The sequence below is a fragment of the Schistocerca nitens genome, chromosome 3 (assembly GCF_023898315.1).
Source record: "Schistocerca nitens isolate TAMUIC-IGC-003100 chromosome 3, iqSchNite1.1, whole genome shotgun sequence".
Classification (NCBI taxonomy): domain Eukaryota; kingdom Metazoa; phylum Arthropoda; class Insecta; order Orthoptera; family Acrididae; genus Schistocerca; species Schistocerca nitens.
In genome coordinates, this window is record NC_064616.1 from 653,028,379 (window position 1) to 653,046,504 (window position 18,126).

Genomic DNA, 18,126 nt, shown 5'->3' on the forward strand with positions numbered 1-18,126 from the left:
AGGTTTTTAGCTGTTTTCAGCACAATATTTCAAGCACTAACCCAGATGTCTCCTTTAGGTGCTTTGAGCTGTGTTATGTGTGCTCACTGCACTGAATATATAGAAAAAACTTTCATTGTTAGTAGTAATTTGTCTAAGAGTGAATATACCCTGTGTTTAAATTATGGGTAACACACTACAATGTAAATAAATAAATACCAACTTCCTGCACACCAACAAGACTGAAGTATTATCTTGGTTACAAACAATGGTGCAACAGTGAGTCCTGATACTTGCAATGCCCTTTGATGCTCATTTGTTTTTTGTAGCTGCACTGTTATTCCATGAGACACACATTCTCTCAGCAACTGAAAGTACACCATTAAAGTACCCATTTGTTGTTTCAGGTTCTTGACCAGGAATCAGAAAGATCACTGTGAGACCTATCATGACTGAAACACTTTTCTGTGATCAGAGATCATTACATTTGTTGCCTCTTGATTCAAAACTATGTTTTGTGTAGGAAACCAGGTCATTTCCATAGCTTTAACAGCCAGCCCAGCCTTAATTACAGCTGGCAGATGAAGTAGTCACTTCAGTATTACCCATTTATTCCTATTAGTCAGTTTAAGAAACCTCCCCAAGAAGTTAACTCCAATTTAGTGAAATAGAGAAACTGCAAGAGGAATTGATACCAGGTATCAAAATTATCTGTGGTAATGAGCAACAATTTTTTTCTCATTGAGTCTTAATTCCTTGTATACAATGTCCAATCTATTAGTCTGAATTCTCTGTTGATAACTTCTTTCTTCTCTAAGGCTTTTATAGCCCTCAGTAATGCCAGATATTTTGTTTGTTCAGCTGCAGTGTTCATTAATGCAGCAATGACTGGGATATCAGTATTTCTGTACTATTCTTCCAACTGATTCCACATAAGGCAGGTGACATACTTTTTTTTGCATCAAGTTTTGTGTATAACTGGAGTTTTGTGTGTTCCTGAAGTATCAGTGCCCACCTTGTTAGTCATATTGATGGATCCTTCAATTTTCTCAGTCAGCATAAAGAATGGTTGTCAGCCATAAATATTAATCGTCTGCCCTATAAGTAGGGTCAGCACTTACTGATTGCCCAAACCACTGCTAGGAATGCTTTCTCAGCCATAAAGACATTCTTCTCGGAACTGGAGAGTACTCTGGAGATATAAGCAATCATTCTTTCAGTGCATTCCAGGATTTGTACTAGAGCTGCACCTATGCCATAATCACTAGCAAATGTGTGTAGTTATAGCTCATTTTTCTTATCAAGGACTGGTGAAAATGTTAGCCCCTGCTTAAAGCTACGGAAATACTTGTATCTTTCTTCCTCCTCACCCCAAAAAATTTACATCTGTGTGCAACAATTCTTGTAGTAGTTGTGCCTAGCAGCAGAAATCCTTTGTGGAATGTCTGCAGTGGAAGCACATTCTGATGAAGGAAAAACTCCCATTTCCATTAATTAGACTTTTATTGACTTTGTGATGAAGAGGCAGTTTCTTAGATTCAGGTGGAGACATTTGCCATGGCTACCATTCAGCACAGCTGTCAAATGGTTTCATGCTTTTCAAATACCATCAAGAAAACAACAATGTTATCCAGGTAGCAAAGGCACACCATTCATTTATGACATCAAAGCAAGCTGTAAATATCTTTCTTAGGTTGTTGGGGCATTCCAGAAAACAAACAATATAACTTTTACCACATGAAGGCCAACAGTTGCTATGAAAGCAAACTTTTCCTGGTCATATTCCCTGGTCATATTCCCTTCAGATAGACCAAGGTGACAAGGTGGTGTAGCAATACATCAATTTTGATGATTTTCTTCAGACACCAGTATCAATGCAGGAACTTCATGTATCATGTTTTTTTCTTCATGAGGACCACAGGGTGGGACAAGGACTGTTTGGTGACTGATTAGATTAGATTAGATTAATACTAGTTCCATGGATCATGAATACGATATTTCGTAATGATGTGGAACGAGTCGAATTTTCCAATACATGACATAATTAGGTTAATTTAACAACATACTTAAGTTAATATAACAACTTTATTTTTTTGTTTTTTGTTTTTCTTTATTTTTTATTTTTATTTTTTTAATATTTTTTTCTTTTTTTTCTTAATTTATATCTAAAAATTCCTCTATGGAGTAGAAGGAGTTGTCATTCAGAAATTCTTTTAATTTCTTCTTAAATACTTGTTGGTTATCTGTCAGACTTTTGATACTATTTGGTAAGTGACCAAAGACTTTAGTGCCAGTATAATTCACCCCTTTCTGTGCCAAAGTTAGATTTAATCTTGAATAGTGAAGATCATCCTTTCTCCTAGTATTGTAGTTATGCACACTGCTATTACTTTTGAATTGGGTTTGGTTGTTAATAACAAATTTCATAAGAGAGTATATATACTGAGAAGCTACTGTGAATATCCCTAGATCCTTAAATAAATGTCTGCAGGATGATCTTGGGTGGACTCCAGCTATTATTCTGATTACACGCTTTTGTGCAATAAATACTTTATTCCTCAGTGATGAATTACCCCAAAATATGATGCCATATGAAAGCAATGAGTGAAAATAGGCGTAGTAAGCTAATTTACTAAGATGTTTATCACCAAAATTTGCAATGACCCTTATTGCATAAGTAGCTGAACTCAAACGTTTCAGCAGATCATCAATGTGTTTCTTCCAATTTAATCTCTCATCAATGGACACACCTAAAAATTTGGAATATTCTACCTTAGCTATATGCTTCTGATTAAGGTCTATATTTATTAATGGCGTCATACCATTCACTGTACGGAACTGTATGTACTGTGTCTTATCAAAATTCAGTGAGAGTCCGTTTACAAGGAACCACTTAGTAATTTTCTGAAAGACAGTATTGACAATTTCATCAGTTAATTCTTGTTTGTCAGGTGTGATTACTATACTTGTATCATCAGCAAAGAGAACTAACTTTGCCTCTTCATGAATATAGAATGGCAAGTCATTAATATATAATAAGAACAACAAAGGACCCAAGACTGACCCTTGTGGAACCCCATTCTTGATAGTTCCCCAGTTTGAGGAATGTGCTGATCTTTGCATGTTACGAGAACTACTTATTTCAACTTTCTGCACTCTTCCAGTTAGGTACGAATTAAACCATTTGTGCACTGTCCCACTCATGCCACAATACTTGAGCTTGTCTAGCAGAATTTCATGATTTACACAATCAAAAGCCTTTGAGAGATCACAAAAAATCCCAATGGGTGGTGTTCGGTTATTCAGATCATTCAAAATTTTACTGGTGAAAGCGTATATGGCATTTTCTGTTGAAAAACCTTTCTGAAAACCAAACTGACATTTTGTTAGTACTTCATTTTTACAGATATGTGAAGCTACTCTTGAATACATTACTTTCTCAAAAATTTTGGATAAAGCTGTTAGAAGGGAGATTGGACGGTAATTGTTGACATCAGATCTATCCCCCTTTTTATGCAAAGGTATAACAATAGCATATTTCAGTCTATCAGGGAAAATGCCCTGTTCCAGAGAGCTATTACACAGGTGGCTGAGAATCTTACTTATCTGTTGAGAACAAGCTTTTAGTATTTTGCTGGAAATGCCATCAATTCCATGTGAGTTTTTGCTTTTAAGCAAGTTTATTATTTTCCTAATTTCAAATGGAGAAGTGGGTGAGATTTCAATTGTATCAAATTGCATAGGTATGGCCTCTTCCATTAACAGCCTAGCATCTTCTAATGAACACCTGGATCCTACTATATCCACAACATTTAGAAAATGATTATTAAAAATATTTTCAACTTCTGACTTTTTGTTCGTAAAGTTTTCATTCAATTTGATGGTAATACTGTCTTCCTCTGCTCTTGGTTGACCTGTTTCTCTTTTAATAATATTCCAAATTGTTTTAATTTTATTATCAGAGTTGCTGATTTCAGACATGATACACATACTCCTGGATTTTTTAATAACTTTTCTTAATATAACACAGTAGTTTTTATAATTTTTGATAGTTTCTGGGTCACTACTCTTTCTTGCTGTCAGATACATTTCCCTTTTGCGGTTACAAGATATTTTTATACCCTTAGTAAGCCATGGTTTCTTACAAGGTTTCTTACGAGTATATTTAACTATTTTCTTGGGGAAGCAGTTTTCAAATGCATTTACAAAAATGTCATGAAATAAATTATATTTTAAATTGGCATCAGGTTCACGGTACACCTCATCCCAGTCTAACTGCTGTAGGCTTTCCCTGAAATTTGCAATTGTTAAATCGTTGACTGAACGTACCACTTTGGAGGACTGTTTAGTATTGCTGAATGGAGCTATGTCATATATTGTAACTAGCTGTGCACCATGATCAGAAAGACCATTCTCAACAGGCTGAGCATTTATCTGGTTAAACTTATCTTGGTCTATAAAGAAGTTATCTATCAGTGAGCTGCTATCCTTTACCACCCGAGTAGGAAAATCAATAACGGGTGTCAAATTGAAAGAACCGAGTAATACTTCAAGGTCATTTTTCCTATGACCCTCTTTCAGAGAATCTACATTGAAGTCCCCACAAATAATAATTTGCTTCCCCCTGTCTGACAGATAGCACAACAAGGAGTCCAAATTTTTCAGAAATAGATGAAAATTTCCTGATGGGGACCTATATACAGTTACAATTATAAATGTGCCTTTATTTAATTTAAGCTCACAGGCACATGCTTCTATATGTTTCTCTACACAAAACTTTTTTGTTTCTATACTTTTTGCACAATGATAACTTTTGACATATATGGCAACTCCTCCTTTCTCCATATTTTCTCTCATTACATGTGCAGAGAGCTTATATCCACTTACATTTACCTTATCCATATCAGTAACAATGTGATGCTCAGACAGGCATAGTATATCTATTTCATTCTCAGCTTCTAAATCTTCTAAACAAACCAGAAGCTCATCTACTTTATTCTTTAAACTCCCAATATTTTGATGAAATATACTTACATTATTTTTAATTATACCTTTATGAGAACCTTTCCTTATTCTAACATTTGCAGTACTCTCCTGTCTGAGTTTCTCATTGTGCTTAGGCCTAGTTCCTATACCAGTGGTCACACGGTGTTCAGAGAGGCAGATTATGTCAACTGGGTTGGGTGACTTTAATTCATCAATGCAATTACCTAGGACTGAGCTACAACTTGGTGGAAATAAAATTTCTGGTGATTGGTGAAAATTTATAATTGATAGCTGTGATTGGTGATCCAATGTGCTAGAATTGTGCTGTTTAATTTCTTTCCTAAACTGAAGATTTGTTTCAATCCTGACCTCTCGTAGAACTTGACATCTTTCTGTCTTACCTATCCTAAAAAAGGTGCTGCTCCAACACCTGTAACCACTGGTATTTTACCATTCATGGCAGTGCCTCCCCCCCTTAAATTTCCTGCTATTACCCCAGCCAGTTTCCCCTTCCCTTTCCTGTTGAGATGTAGGCCGTGCCTGGTATAGTCCCACCTACTGAGATAATCAACAGGAACCACACCAATATGAGCCCCCGCACCCGACCCAAGCAGCCGTTCCAACTCCAAATTAACTCTCCCAACAGAAGAGTCCAAATGAGGCCGGTCATGACGTCTCAGGACAGATACAAATTCAACATTGGTGTGTCTCGATGCCGACGCAATCTTTACCAGGTCACACTCTATACTGTACCCAGGATCTCTGTCAATGCTGTTCCCTGGCCCTCCCACAATAACCACGGTGTCTTCCCTGGTAAATCCTTTACAGAGTGAACCTAAATCCTCTGTCACCTGATCCAGACTAGCACTTGGTTTGAAAAAATTTGTGACCTGGTATTCTGGTCCTAATTCCTCCTGCAGAAGTTGGCCTACACCTCTGGCATGAGAACTGCCTAACAACAAAACTTTCTTCCTTTTCGATAACTTTCCTACATTCTTTTTCAATTTCCTATTGAAAGTTTGTTGTGTCCTGTCTACACCTACCTCTGCTTGAGGCTCATCAGTTTCTAACTGAAGCAACAGGTCAAACTTATTTTTGACATTCACCACAAAACTGTCAGACTTAGTTCTAGGCCTGTTCCTTCTGCTACCTGTTGCCACTTCCCACCTCTCTTTGCCCTTCTCCCTCCTTAACCTGTCCAGATCTTCCCTAGCCTGATCTAGCTCAGCCTGAAGGGCAGCAATTTTCCCCTCCTGTTCCACTATCTTCCTATCTCTGCTGCAAATCCTACATAACCACTGATGAGCCTGATCCACTTTCCCAACACCCACGCCACTGCAGTCCCCCCAGTGAAAAAAACTACTACATCCATCACACCAAACCCCGGAACTAACAATTCTACGGCAAGTCAGGCACTTCTCACTCATGGCAAAAATAATACTTTAGCTAGAATAAATCAATTAAATTACCGAAAATCAAAAAAGACGTTACAAGAATTAAGCCTATTCACAAATGTATATAAGCAAGTTTCTGATTTAAAATTCCGCTGTTTTTCTGAGATCTGTATTAAAACAATGAAGGTATACGCTATTTATTATATATTTCACTCGATGGAATGAAAAAAAGGACAATTAAACTAGATACTTTAACTTTGATTCTCCAAAAACGTTACGAGAATTAGGCCTATAAACAAATGTATATAGGCAAGTTTCTGATATAAAGTTACGCTGTTTTTCTGAAATCTGTATTAAAACAATGAAGTTATACGCTATTTGCGGTAGTTTACTTATTTGTTACCGAGAAACTAGTTAAATTACCGTGAAACAAGAAACAAACACGTTTACAAAATTTAAGCCTAAGCGCGACTTCGCGAAGTTACGATCTTTTTGTGTTTTCTGAAAAAATACGCAAAGAAAAGTGAAACCTTTAATGGCAAGACTAAACGATACACTAATGCACGTATTTAATTTGTTGTCGGCGTTAAACTAAATTATATTACTGTCTAAATCACTTATCTTTCTGGAAATGGTTTCTGGCGTCACTTACTCGGCGGCCATCTTGGAACCACCAAGGATGAAGGATGTTGTTTTGCAGCATCTTTCTTCATCTCCTTGTAAATTATGCATTGCTTGGCTAGTGATACCCAAATGACCATTGACTGGTGGGGAGGTGACCCTCAATGTTGATATGGGGTTTCATGGTGAGTCACTTGGAATGCCATACCTCCTTTCCATAGTTGAATGCACCAAAAAATTTATATCAGAGTGGCAACTACTCACCAGCATTGTTCCACAGTTTGGCTGAGACCTGTTTGGTGATTGTATAGTAGATTCCTCTGGTTGGTATTTGGCAGCAGTATTACAATATGATTCTGCATCCTGGGCACAGAACTGACAGTCCTGGCCTGGTTCAACTGTCATTATGCACATACCCTTCAAGACAAGTTACGGTTGTTCATGGCAAATGATAAATCAGAGCTCTGAGTGTTGACTTGTGCTGATAATGATCATTATTGGCATATAAATTTCTCTTGTGTAGTTTAGTACCTTTTAACATTCATCTAAAGGTTCACACTTTAAATGAGCATTCAGACAGCTGAATAGAAGTGGTCTCATGGTTATGGTGAGATAATGTAACTTCAGTGTTAGATAACTACCCAGGCTAATTATTTTTGTGTGAACTTAATGGTCTCCAACTAGCAATAATAAGCATAAAATATCACAGAAACTGACACTCAATATCAACTAGTGTATCGACAGGTTGGTTGTCAGTGATGACGTTGTGTGATTTTCCAACTTCTTGGAAACTGTTCTCCATGGTGGATATTCATCTGTGGTTGCCTTAAATCTGTAGATGATCCTCTCATTAAGTTTTCCTGATTTTGACAGCTGAGCAAGTGGCTGGATCCTCAGCATGGCAAATGGAAATTACTGTAACATGTTAAAGAATGATCTTGACCATAGTAGGCAACGGGCTTCACCTGCCCCTAAGCTATACTCATCTGCAGTTCCTTTTCTTGCATAGAACTTCCTTTTTCTTTGACATTTTTGGTATAATCATTGTTAAACACTCTTCTTCATTATTTACAGTAGGCTATGGCATGCTCAGGATCTCCACTGTGCAAACATACCACATACTCCTAATATCTAGTTTTCAGCATTGTGATCAAATTGACACAGGAGTTTATTGTATCTGCATTGTCAAAAACTTTGGAAATTTTGTGAAAAATCAAGACAATTCTTGATGACTCCATTTCTCAGTGTTCACTTTGTGCCAAAGGTTGATGAACCTCATTGAAATTAACAGTTTTACTTATTCCTAGTTGGATTTATGGCGATCACTGCAATGCCCAGTCATCTGAGTTTGAGGTTTGCAGATGTGATAAACCCTCATATCTCTTCTATTTGCCACAATAGCAATGTGAGCATGTGCTGGTGTTCCATGACTTGCATTGGTATGTCATTCAGAAGTAAATTAAACATCTTTCAGAATACTTGTTTCTAGTGTGTTAAGTTACTGATCTGGTTATAGTGCTGCTCTTCTACAATACTGCCACAATTTTGAAGTCCCATTCTCTGAAATTGGTTGGAGTTGTAACCTTAATAGCTCAATGACTGTTATAACACTGTTGATTTGAACTTGATTTTACTTCCAATTTATTAGTCCCCAAACAAACAATGATGATGGCCAGCTTCTGCTATCAGCTATTTTTATTTTTCAAATAAAGTAGGTAGGCAGCTACACTAGATGCACCCTGAACAGTGGCAATTTCTTCAGTAAACATTTCCATAGTTAAGTCATCACTTATGTCTCTATAAATGATAAATCTTCATGAAACACAATTTGGAAGAAAACTGATAGTCATGAAGAGTTCTGAGAGCTAGTCACTGAAACTTTAATAACACATTAACACAGAGGAATTATATGGATGACTACAGCTGGACTGTTCAAATAAATTCATAAAGCATATACACTGACTGACTGTAACACTCAGATCTGCACATATTAGAGACTTTGACTTTGATTTATTGAGTGGATGAGTGCAAACTATGAATTTTTGTAATTAGGTATTAACATGAAGATTGCTAATCACATACCCTGTCTCAGGGATTTTATCAGAACACTCACTTGACACAAAGTGCTGGATCTATTGTCTGGTGCTTGTACTAACTGATGAGTGCAAACCACAAATTTTTATAATGAGATATTAACATGAAAACTGCTAATCACCGACTCTGTCTCAGGGATTTTACCAGAACACTCACTTGATGCAGAGTGCCAGTTTTGTTGTCTGGTGGTTGTACTTATAGATATGTTTATGAATATTTAGTGAAATCTATAAATACACATTGCTTTATAAAGTTTACAGTGTTGAAATGAGTGGCAATGACATTACAAAGAACCAAGCAATAATTTGGTTTATATATATGATAGATAACTGGTAAAATAAATGGTAATGGAAGTAACCAACACAAAAAATATAAACCCCCAAATATCTCATGAAATAAGCATCAAATGAGAAAACTAAAAAGTACAAAACCCGTCTAGCTTGAAGGGGAAAACCAGATGGCGTTATGGGTGGCCCACTAGATGGCGCTGCCATAGGTCAAATGGATATCAACTGCATTTTTAAAAATAGGAACCCCCATTTCTTATTACATATTCGTGTAGTACGTAAAGAAATATGAATGTTTTAGGTGGACCGGTTTTTTCGCATTGTGATAGATGGCGCTGTAATAGTCACAAACGTGTAAGTACGTGGTATCACGTAACATTCCGCCAGTGAGGATGGTATTTGCTTCGTGATACATTACCCATGTTAAAATGGACCATTTACCAATTGCGGAAAAGGTCAGTATCATGTTGATGTATGGCTATTGTGATCAAAATGCCCAATGGGCGTGTGCTATATATGCTGCTCGGTATCCTGGGCGACATCATCCAAGTGTCCGGACCGTTCGCCAGATAGTTACGTTATTTTAGGAAACAGGAAGTGTTTAGCCACATGTGAAACCTCAACCATGAGCTGCAACAAATGATGATGCTCAAGTAGGTGTTTTAGCTGCTCTTGCACATATCCGCACAGCAGTAGCAGACAAATTGCATGAGACTCAGGAATCTCAAAAACGTCGGTGTTGGGAATGGTACATCAACATCGATTGCACCCGTACTATATTTCTATGCACCAGGAATTGTATGGCGATGACTTTGAAAATCGTGTACAGTTCTGCCACTGGGCACAAGAGAAATTACAGGAGGATGACAGATTTTTTGCATGCGTTCTATTTTCGTGACGAAGCGTCATTCACCAACAGTGGTAACGTAAACCGGCATAATATGCACTATTGGGCAATGGAAAATCCATGATGGCTGTGACAAGAGGAACATCAGCGACCTTGGCTGGTTGTGTATGGTGTGGCATTATGGGAGGAAGGATAATTGGCCCCCATTTTATCAATGGCAATCTAAATGGTGCAATGTATGCTAATTTCCTACCTAATGTTCTACCAATGTTACTGTGAGATGTTTCACTGCTTGACAGAATGGCAATGTACTTCCAACATGATGGATGTCTGGCACATAGCTTGCGTGTGGTTGAAGCAGTATTGAATAGCATATTTCATGAGAGGTGGATTGGTTGTCGAAGCACCATTCCATGGCCCACACATTCACCGGATCTGATGTCCTCGGATTTCTTTCTGTGGGGAAAGTTGAAGGATATTTGCTATCGTCATTCACAGACAATGCCTGACAACATGCGTCAACACATTGTCAATGCATGTGTGAACATTACGGAAGGCGAACTACTTGCTGTTGAGAGGAATGTTGTTACATGTATTGCCAAATGCATTGAGGTTGACGGACGTCATTTTGAGCATTTATTGCATTAATGTGGTATTTACAGGTAATCACGCTGTAACAACATGCTTTCTTAGAAATTAGAAGTTCACAAAGGTACAAGTATCACATTGTGACAACCGAAATAAAATGTTCAAACGTTATGTATTTTAATTTTAAAAACCTACCTGTTACCAACTGTTCGTCTAAAATGATGAGCCATATGTTTGTGACTATTACAGTGCCATCCATCACAAAGTGAAAAAAGTGGTCCAACTAAAACATTCATATTTCTTTATGTACTACATGAATATGTGATAAAAAATGGGGGTTCCTATTTAAATAAATGCAGTTGATATCCGTTTGACCTATGGCAGCGCCATCTAGTGGGCCAACCATAGCGCCATCTGGCTTCCCCCTTCAAGCTAGACAAGTTTCATTCTTTGTAGTTTTTTTGTTTGACACTTATTCCATGAGATATTTGGCCCGGTCACGATCAATGGACCACCCTGTAGACATAATGTATGGTGAGATGATCAATAGTGAAACATTAACTAGTTGATGTGCTGTTTGCAATGAGGGAGCTGTGAAGATGTAAAAATCATGCTAGAGTGAGTGACTGTGAAAAGGTTCACCAAGATCTGGCAGAACAGAGCAATAATGAACACCACAACATTGACAAAATGTCAAGTCAATCAATGTACTACATTTTGACTTTTATGAGCAATGAGCACAAGAATATGCAGCTTGAATTTTTATGTACACTGTTTTTCAAAATTACACTTACAAATTTTGAGGGAATGTAGAAGACGACTTGAGGAACCAAATGAGGATAGAAACTTGAGCTGGAAACACCATCTAACAATGTTGCAGAGGGTCCAGACTGTAGGTGCTAGCATTTGTTTGTGTTTGTGTGTGTGTCTATATATGCACACACAGTGTGATTCCATTAGTATGTTACAAACTTTCAGGGATGATGGAGAAGGAGAAGTGTATCAATTTCATGTAAGGTAAGTTGGTGCAGAAATGACTGAGTTGAAAGTTATATGCAAAAATCATTCTGATACTTCCGACAGTGGAATATATTTGCCAGTATCATTGTTGCTGAGATTGTAGGATAGTCAACTTTCAGAGGTGGTAGTATGGACCAAAACAAGATAAAAATGTCTAGTAAATGTGGGCTCTAAAATGCATACCATAAGAGCTATGGGCACTTGTTCAATAGAAGAGATGCGTTTCACAGTAGCAAAGAAGAACAAGTGTCCGCAGCTCCACAGGTATGTACAGAGTGTCCTAAAATAATGTATACACTCTCTGAAACTGAACATCTCTGTAATGAAAGGGGTTAGAAATTTTAGTGGTGTTTAGCGGTATTAGGTGCCTCATGGTCCTACTTAAGATGGTAAATGTTCAAACTGATGCCCGTCCATCACAATACACCATCGACAATGACTGATGACTGAGTGACATGCCAACTTTATAGTTTCCAATGGAATAGCATCACATGCATGCTCAATTTGCCCTCTAAGATCATCCAGTATGTGTGGTCCTGTAGCGTAAACTTGTGTTCTTGAGAGTACTCCACAGAAAGAAGTCTAGAGGAGTTAAATCTGGAGATCAAGTGGGATACTCCACACTCCCTCTTCATCCTATCTATCTGGCAGGGAATATACAATTGAGAAATGCCCTCACATCCAGGTGAAAGTGAGGTGGCACCCCATCCTGTTGAAAGTGATAATCTTCATTTCCAAACACAACGCTAAGACTAGAAGTTATCATTTCCAGCATTTCCAGGTATGAATCACCTGTGACAGTGTTGTCAAAGAAGTACGGCCTGATTAACCCTCTAGAAGACAGTCCGCACCAGACTGTTACTCCTGTTAGATTAACATGCCTTTGCTCGGTTACATATGGATTCTCCCTGGCCCAGTGCACACAGTTTTGGTGGTAATTGTTCGATCAACTTTAAACATCGCTTCATCTGACCAAAGTATTCAATCTAAGAAACGTTGCTCTTCCTCACAGCTGTTAATGAACTACTCACAAAATTCACTTCACCTATCATGATCATCCTTGTAAAGAGCACGGAGAAGTCTTGGGATATAAGGCTTAAAGCTCTGAGACCACAAAATTCTATGAACACTGCTTCTGCAGATCCCAGTCTCACGAGAGCATTGCATCACAGAGTTCTTCGGGGATAGTGCATATGCCTGGATTACAGTATCAACACTCTCATTGTGTGTTGAACTTCTTTTTCGTCCACTGTGTCCCTTCTTCATATCATGCACCATTTCTTCAACTTCAACTTATCTCTGATTCTTGTAATTGTTACTCTTGTCAGTGGTGGTGGTGTTCCAAATTCAACTCTCCAATGTCGGCGTACTGCATTCACAATCTCTGTTTTCCAGTAACACTTTAGCACGAATTACCATTGTTCAAACGATAACACCATGTTTGCTGACAATCCTGAAATAAAAGAAATCATTGTTATGTTTTTCACCACCTTCTAAATTATTAGTCATAAGAATTGTATTTCTGTCTCCTTTAATTAAAGAGATATTCTGTTTCAAAGAGCGTATATGTCATTTTGGGACACCCTGTATTTTAGAGCCCCTGTTTCTTGTTTTGGTCTATACAACCACCTCTGACAATTGTCTACCCTGCAATGTTAGCAACAACAGTACCGGTACATATATTCCACTGTCAGAGGTATCACAACGATTTTCACTTAGAACTTTTGATTGTTCATTTCTGGAGCAGGGTCCCCTTAACTCAAATTGATACATTTTTCCCTCTCAATCATCCCTGAAAGTTTGTAACAACGTCATGGACTCACCCTGTACATACATACATATACAGGCACTGGTGCCTATGACTTTGAGGCTCTGTAACATCATTATAATGTGTTTCTAGACATGCGTGTCTATCCTCATCTTGTTCCTCAGGACACATTCTGCATCCCCTCATAGTTTTGTGGTGTTATTTTGAAACACCCTGTATAAAGATGGAGAGGGTGGCACAGGATAGAGTAACAGGGATTAGTGCTGCATTGAACCACCTTTGTACTGAAGACCACAATAACAACAATATTTCTGTAATCTGATTAGTCTAATCAGCAAAATGACACAACTGATGGAAAAAGAAATACATATGAAATGTGTGTAATTCATACTTGTATTATTATTTCCTCATGAGCACTGGCTCTGTTTGAGTGTAATTGAATTATAATACTAATTTAATGATAAAAAGACTTATTTTAGTGTCATTAAACAATATTTGTGGTGTTTAAAACGCAACTTAAACTGTGAATATATTGCAGTTCAATTTGCTAGTAGGAAATAGTTTTGAAAATTGTTCTCATTCTCATTTGTTCTTCAAAATTGCAGCAGAGATACGTCTCCAAGCAAGTTATTATGATGAGAAGACTGGTTCCTGGGAGCCCCTAATTGAGCCTGCAGTTGTTGAAGAAAATGTGTATGCACCATGGGAGATTCTGATAAAAGTTAGTCCACCATTTATTATCTGTTTGAATAAAAATATATACATTTAATTCTGTTTCCATAGAAGTGTAAATGAATTCTTTCACAGAAACATAGAGAGCATATAAAAATATAATAGGGGAGAAATCCAGGTTGGAATATAATTATATGTATGAATGTAGATAACTACTCATGAAGCAGAAAAAATCACTCTCAAGCAGACACACATTTAAAAAAAAGAATATGTTCTAAGCTTCCAGTCTAAGCTGTTGTGCAGACTACTCAAACACACACACACGCACGCACACAAACACATACACACAGAGAGAGAGAGAGAGAGAGAGAGAGAGAGAGAGAGAGAGAGAGAGAGAGAAAGAGAAAGAGAAAGAGAAAGAGAGACTGTTGTCTCCTGGTGGTATGGCCAAAGCGGGGGGGATTAGTAGTGATCCTGTCTGAAGTGGGGACATGGGATGGTGAGAGGGAGTAACAGAAAGTAAGAAGATTCGTAATATGTATATTGATGCTGGAGAAGTGATGGGCATCTACTTAGGGTTGCAACAGACAGAATAGAGGATCACTAGGTGGGACCTGGGGAAAATAGTGCTAGGAAAAAGGGGAAAATCCACAGTATGAGAAAAAGATATTCAGAGGAAACTATTCTAAAAAATTAATAGATGGAGTGGAAGGTTCATGTGGGTGCTGAAGGTTGGAGTTAGGTGGGAACAGAAAGAACCTCTATTAAACATCCCTCCAGGCAAACGCTCTGCCACTACTACACACATCGAAAAAATTTTTGCATGACCTCAGTTCCAAGAGTTCCTTAACCTGTACAGAAAATTGGAATAAGAGATCAACATAAACATCATTTCTGACCTTTTTACTGCTCATGAAAACCACACATTGTATGTTGTACCACCATACAGCGAGACATTCAGAGGTGGTATTCCAGATTGCTGTACACACCGGTACCTCTGATACCCAGTAGAAAGTCCTCTTGCATTGATGCACGCCTGTATTCATTGTGGCATACTATCCACAAGTTCATCAAGGCACAGTTGCTCCAGATTGTCCCACTCCTCAATGGTGATTCATCATAGATCTCTCAGAGCGGTTGGTGAGTCACGTCACCCATAGACGGCCCTTTTCAATCTATCCCAGGCATGTTTGATAGGGTTCATGTCTGGAGAACATGCTGGCCACTCTAGTAAAGTGACGTCATTATCCTGAAGGAAGCCATTCACAAGATGTGCATGATGGGGGTGCGAATTGTCGTGCGTGAAGACGAATGCCTCACCAGTATGCTGCTGATATGGTGCACTATCAGTTGAAGGATGGCATTCATGTATTGTATAGCCATTATGGCGCCTTCCATGACCACCAGCAGCATATTTCAGCCCCACATAATGCCATTCCAGAACGTCAGGGAACCTCCACCTTGCTATGCTCATTGGACAGTGTGTCTAAGGCATTCAGCCTGACCGGGTTGCCTCCAAACATGTCTCCGATGATTGTCTGGTTGAAGGCATATGCAACCCTCATCAGTGAAGAGAACATGATCGCAATCCTGAGTGATCCATTTGGCAGGTTGTTGGTCCCATCTGTACCGTGCTGCATGGTGTCACGGTCGCAAAGATGGAACTCGCCATGGATGTTTGGAGTGAAGTTGTGCATCATGCAGCCTATTGCACACAGTTTGAGTCATAACATGACGTCCTTTGGCTGCATGAAAAGTGTTATTCAAAATGGTGGTGTTGCTGTCGAGGTACACCCGAGCCATAATCTGTAGGTAGCGGTCATCCACTGCAGTAGTAGCCCTTGGGCAGCCTGAGCGAGGTATGTCATTGACAGTTCCTGTCTCTCTGTATCTCATCCATGTCCAAACAACATTGCTTTGGTTCACTTCAAGATGCCTGGACACTTCTGTTGGTGAGAGCCCTTCCTGGCACAAAGTAGCAAAGCGGACACAATCAAACCGCGGTATTGACCATCTAGGCATGGTTGAACTACAGACAACATGAGCCGTGTACCACATCTTTGGTGTGACGTCATAAGCGAGTGACTGCGTGTGAGATCGCTCTCCAAGTTTTTATATATTTTTAGGTTTCAGATACATATTTTAACGGTTTTTGTGATAATATTTTTTATATAAGTGACATATCAGTGGTTTCTTTATTCACCTCAGCCTTTCTTGTGTTGTGACCTGATATTTGTGAGTGTTTCGTATCGAGCAACGTAACCTCTTACCTGTGTTTACATTCTGCGCTGACCAGTTGCAGCTGTAGCGGCACATCGAAAGCTAAGTACTAATTAATTGTTCATGTATAGTGGTTTATTTAGGAACTTTAGTAGTCTTCAACCAGAGTTTTTTGTGTTTTCTGATGAAATAATTTCAGAAGAACCTTTTGGGAACTGTTTTCAGCTTCGTTACTGTGTCATTAGATGTTTGATTCTCTTTCTGTATTAGTCTTTTGTTATATTCACATTTGTTGTTTATTAATACTGTTAATAATAGTAGTTATTTCCCTTGTAGAGTAAGTTCGTGATTATTGTAGTCAGGTTTTTAACATCTTCTTACTGTAGTAGCGGACCTTAGAAAAAGTAAAATTTTACCATGAGTGAGAAGTATGGGCTTTGCCGTAGGTTCGTGAGTAGTGGATTGCAGTGTGAGACTTGTTCGAAGTATTTTCACTGGGGGGGAATGCAGTGGGGAAGCCAGTGGGCATTCTGGTGAGATCCTCTCCTGGAACTGCAGGTTATGTAGCAAGAGTAAGTTGATAGAGGAGAAGGAGAGTAAGATCTGTGCCCTTCAGATGCAGTTGAAAAACGCACAGGAGGAGGTAGATAGGATGAAGAGGGAGAAGGGGCTTGGGGAATGGGAGCTGGCTGTTGGCAAGAGATCTGCTAAGAGAAGAAGATTTTCAGATAGTTTTACTATTGGTGTTTACAATAGATATGACCAACTGTCAGAGTCTAGTGGAGAGGAATCTTTAGTAGCTGTAGATGTAGGAAGTATGCAGCATACCTCAGTAGTTATGGTGGCTACAACAGTTGCAAAGTCGAAGAGGAAGAAGAAGGTTCTGCTGTTAGGTAGTTCTCATGGCAGAGGTGTAGGCCAGCAGTTGCAGGAAGTGCTGGGGAGTGAGTACCAGGTCACCACCATTGTGAAGCCTAATGCAGGAATGGCTCAGGTGACTGTTAACATAGGGGGGTTATGTGGGGATTTTACTAAAGAGGATCAGGTAGTGATTGTGGGTGGGGCTGGTAATAGTATTGATAGGGATGGGGAGTATAACATAGATGGTGACCTGGAAAAGATAGTCACTCAGACTGGCAACACGAATGTGCATTTCGTGGAACTGTTTCAGCATCACGATTGGCCTCATCTTAATACAGCCGTCAGGTGTAATAACATGAGACTTGCGGGTGCGCTGATGACAGAAAGCATGGGTCACATTTCAGTGGTGTCGGTGGAGTCTATCAGCAGGATGGGTTTCACTAGACATGGCATGCACCTCAACAGGTATGAAAAGGGGAGGTTGGCAAAGCTTATAGGTGGCAGCATAGGTGGGGTTGGTGGGATCACTCATGGGAAAATTCCTGCAGTAGTGGGTGTTAGAGCTGCACCTTTTTTAGATTGAAATCAGCTGATAGGTATTCCTGCTTAAGGGAAGTCTCTCTAACAAAGGAACCACTTTTGACAAAGCTTAGGTATCCGAGTAATGAGGGAATTAGTATATTTCATCAAAATATACAAGGTATTAGAGATAAAGTTAGTGAACTGCTTATAGATGTTGACTCTGAAATTATTGGTATATCTGAACACTTCCTAAATAAGGAGATAATT

The 18,126-nt window shown here is 38.7% G+C and overlaps 1 protein-coding gene across 1 annotated transcript in view; it reads left to right on the forward strand.

Moving 5' to 3' along the window:
- Positions 1 to 18,126, forward strand: part of LOC126248619 (intermembrane lipid transfer protein VPS13A-like) — a 764,418-nt gene that overhangs the window by 451,538 nt on the left and 294,754 nt on the right. Inside the window, exon 34 of the mRNA XM_049949782.1 lies at positions 14,190 to 14,305. Within this exon, the coding sequence (XP_049805739.1) occupies positions 14,190 to 14,305 (116 nt within the window). The remainder of the gene's footprint in view (positions 1 to 14,189; positions 14,306 to 18,126) is intronic.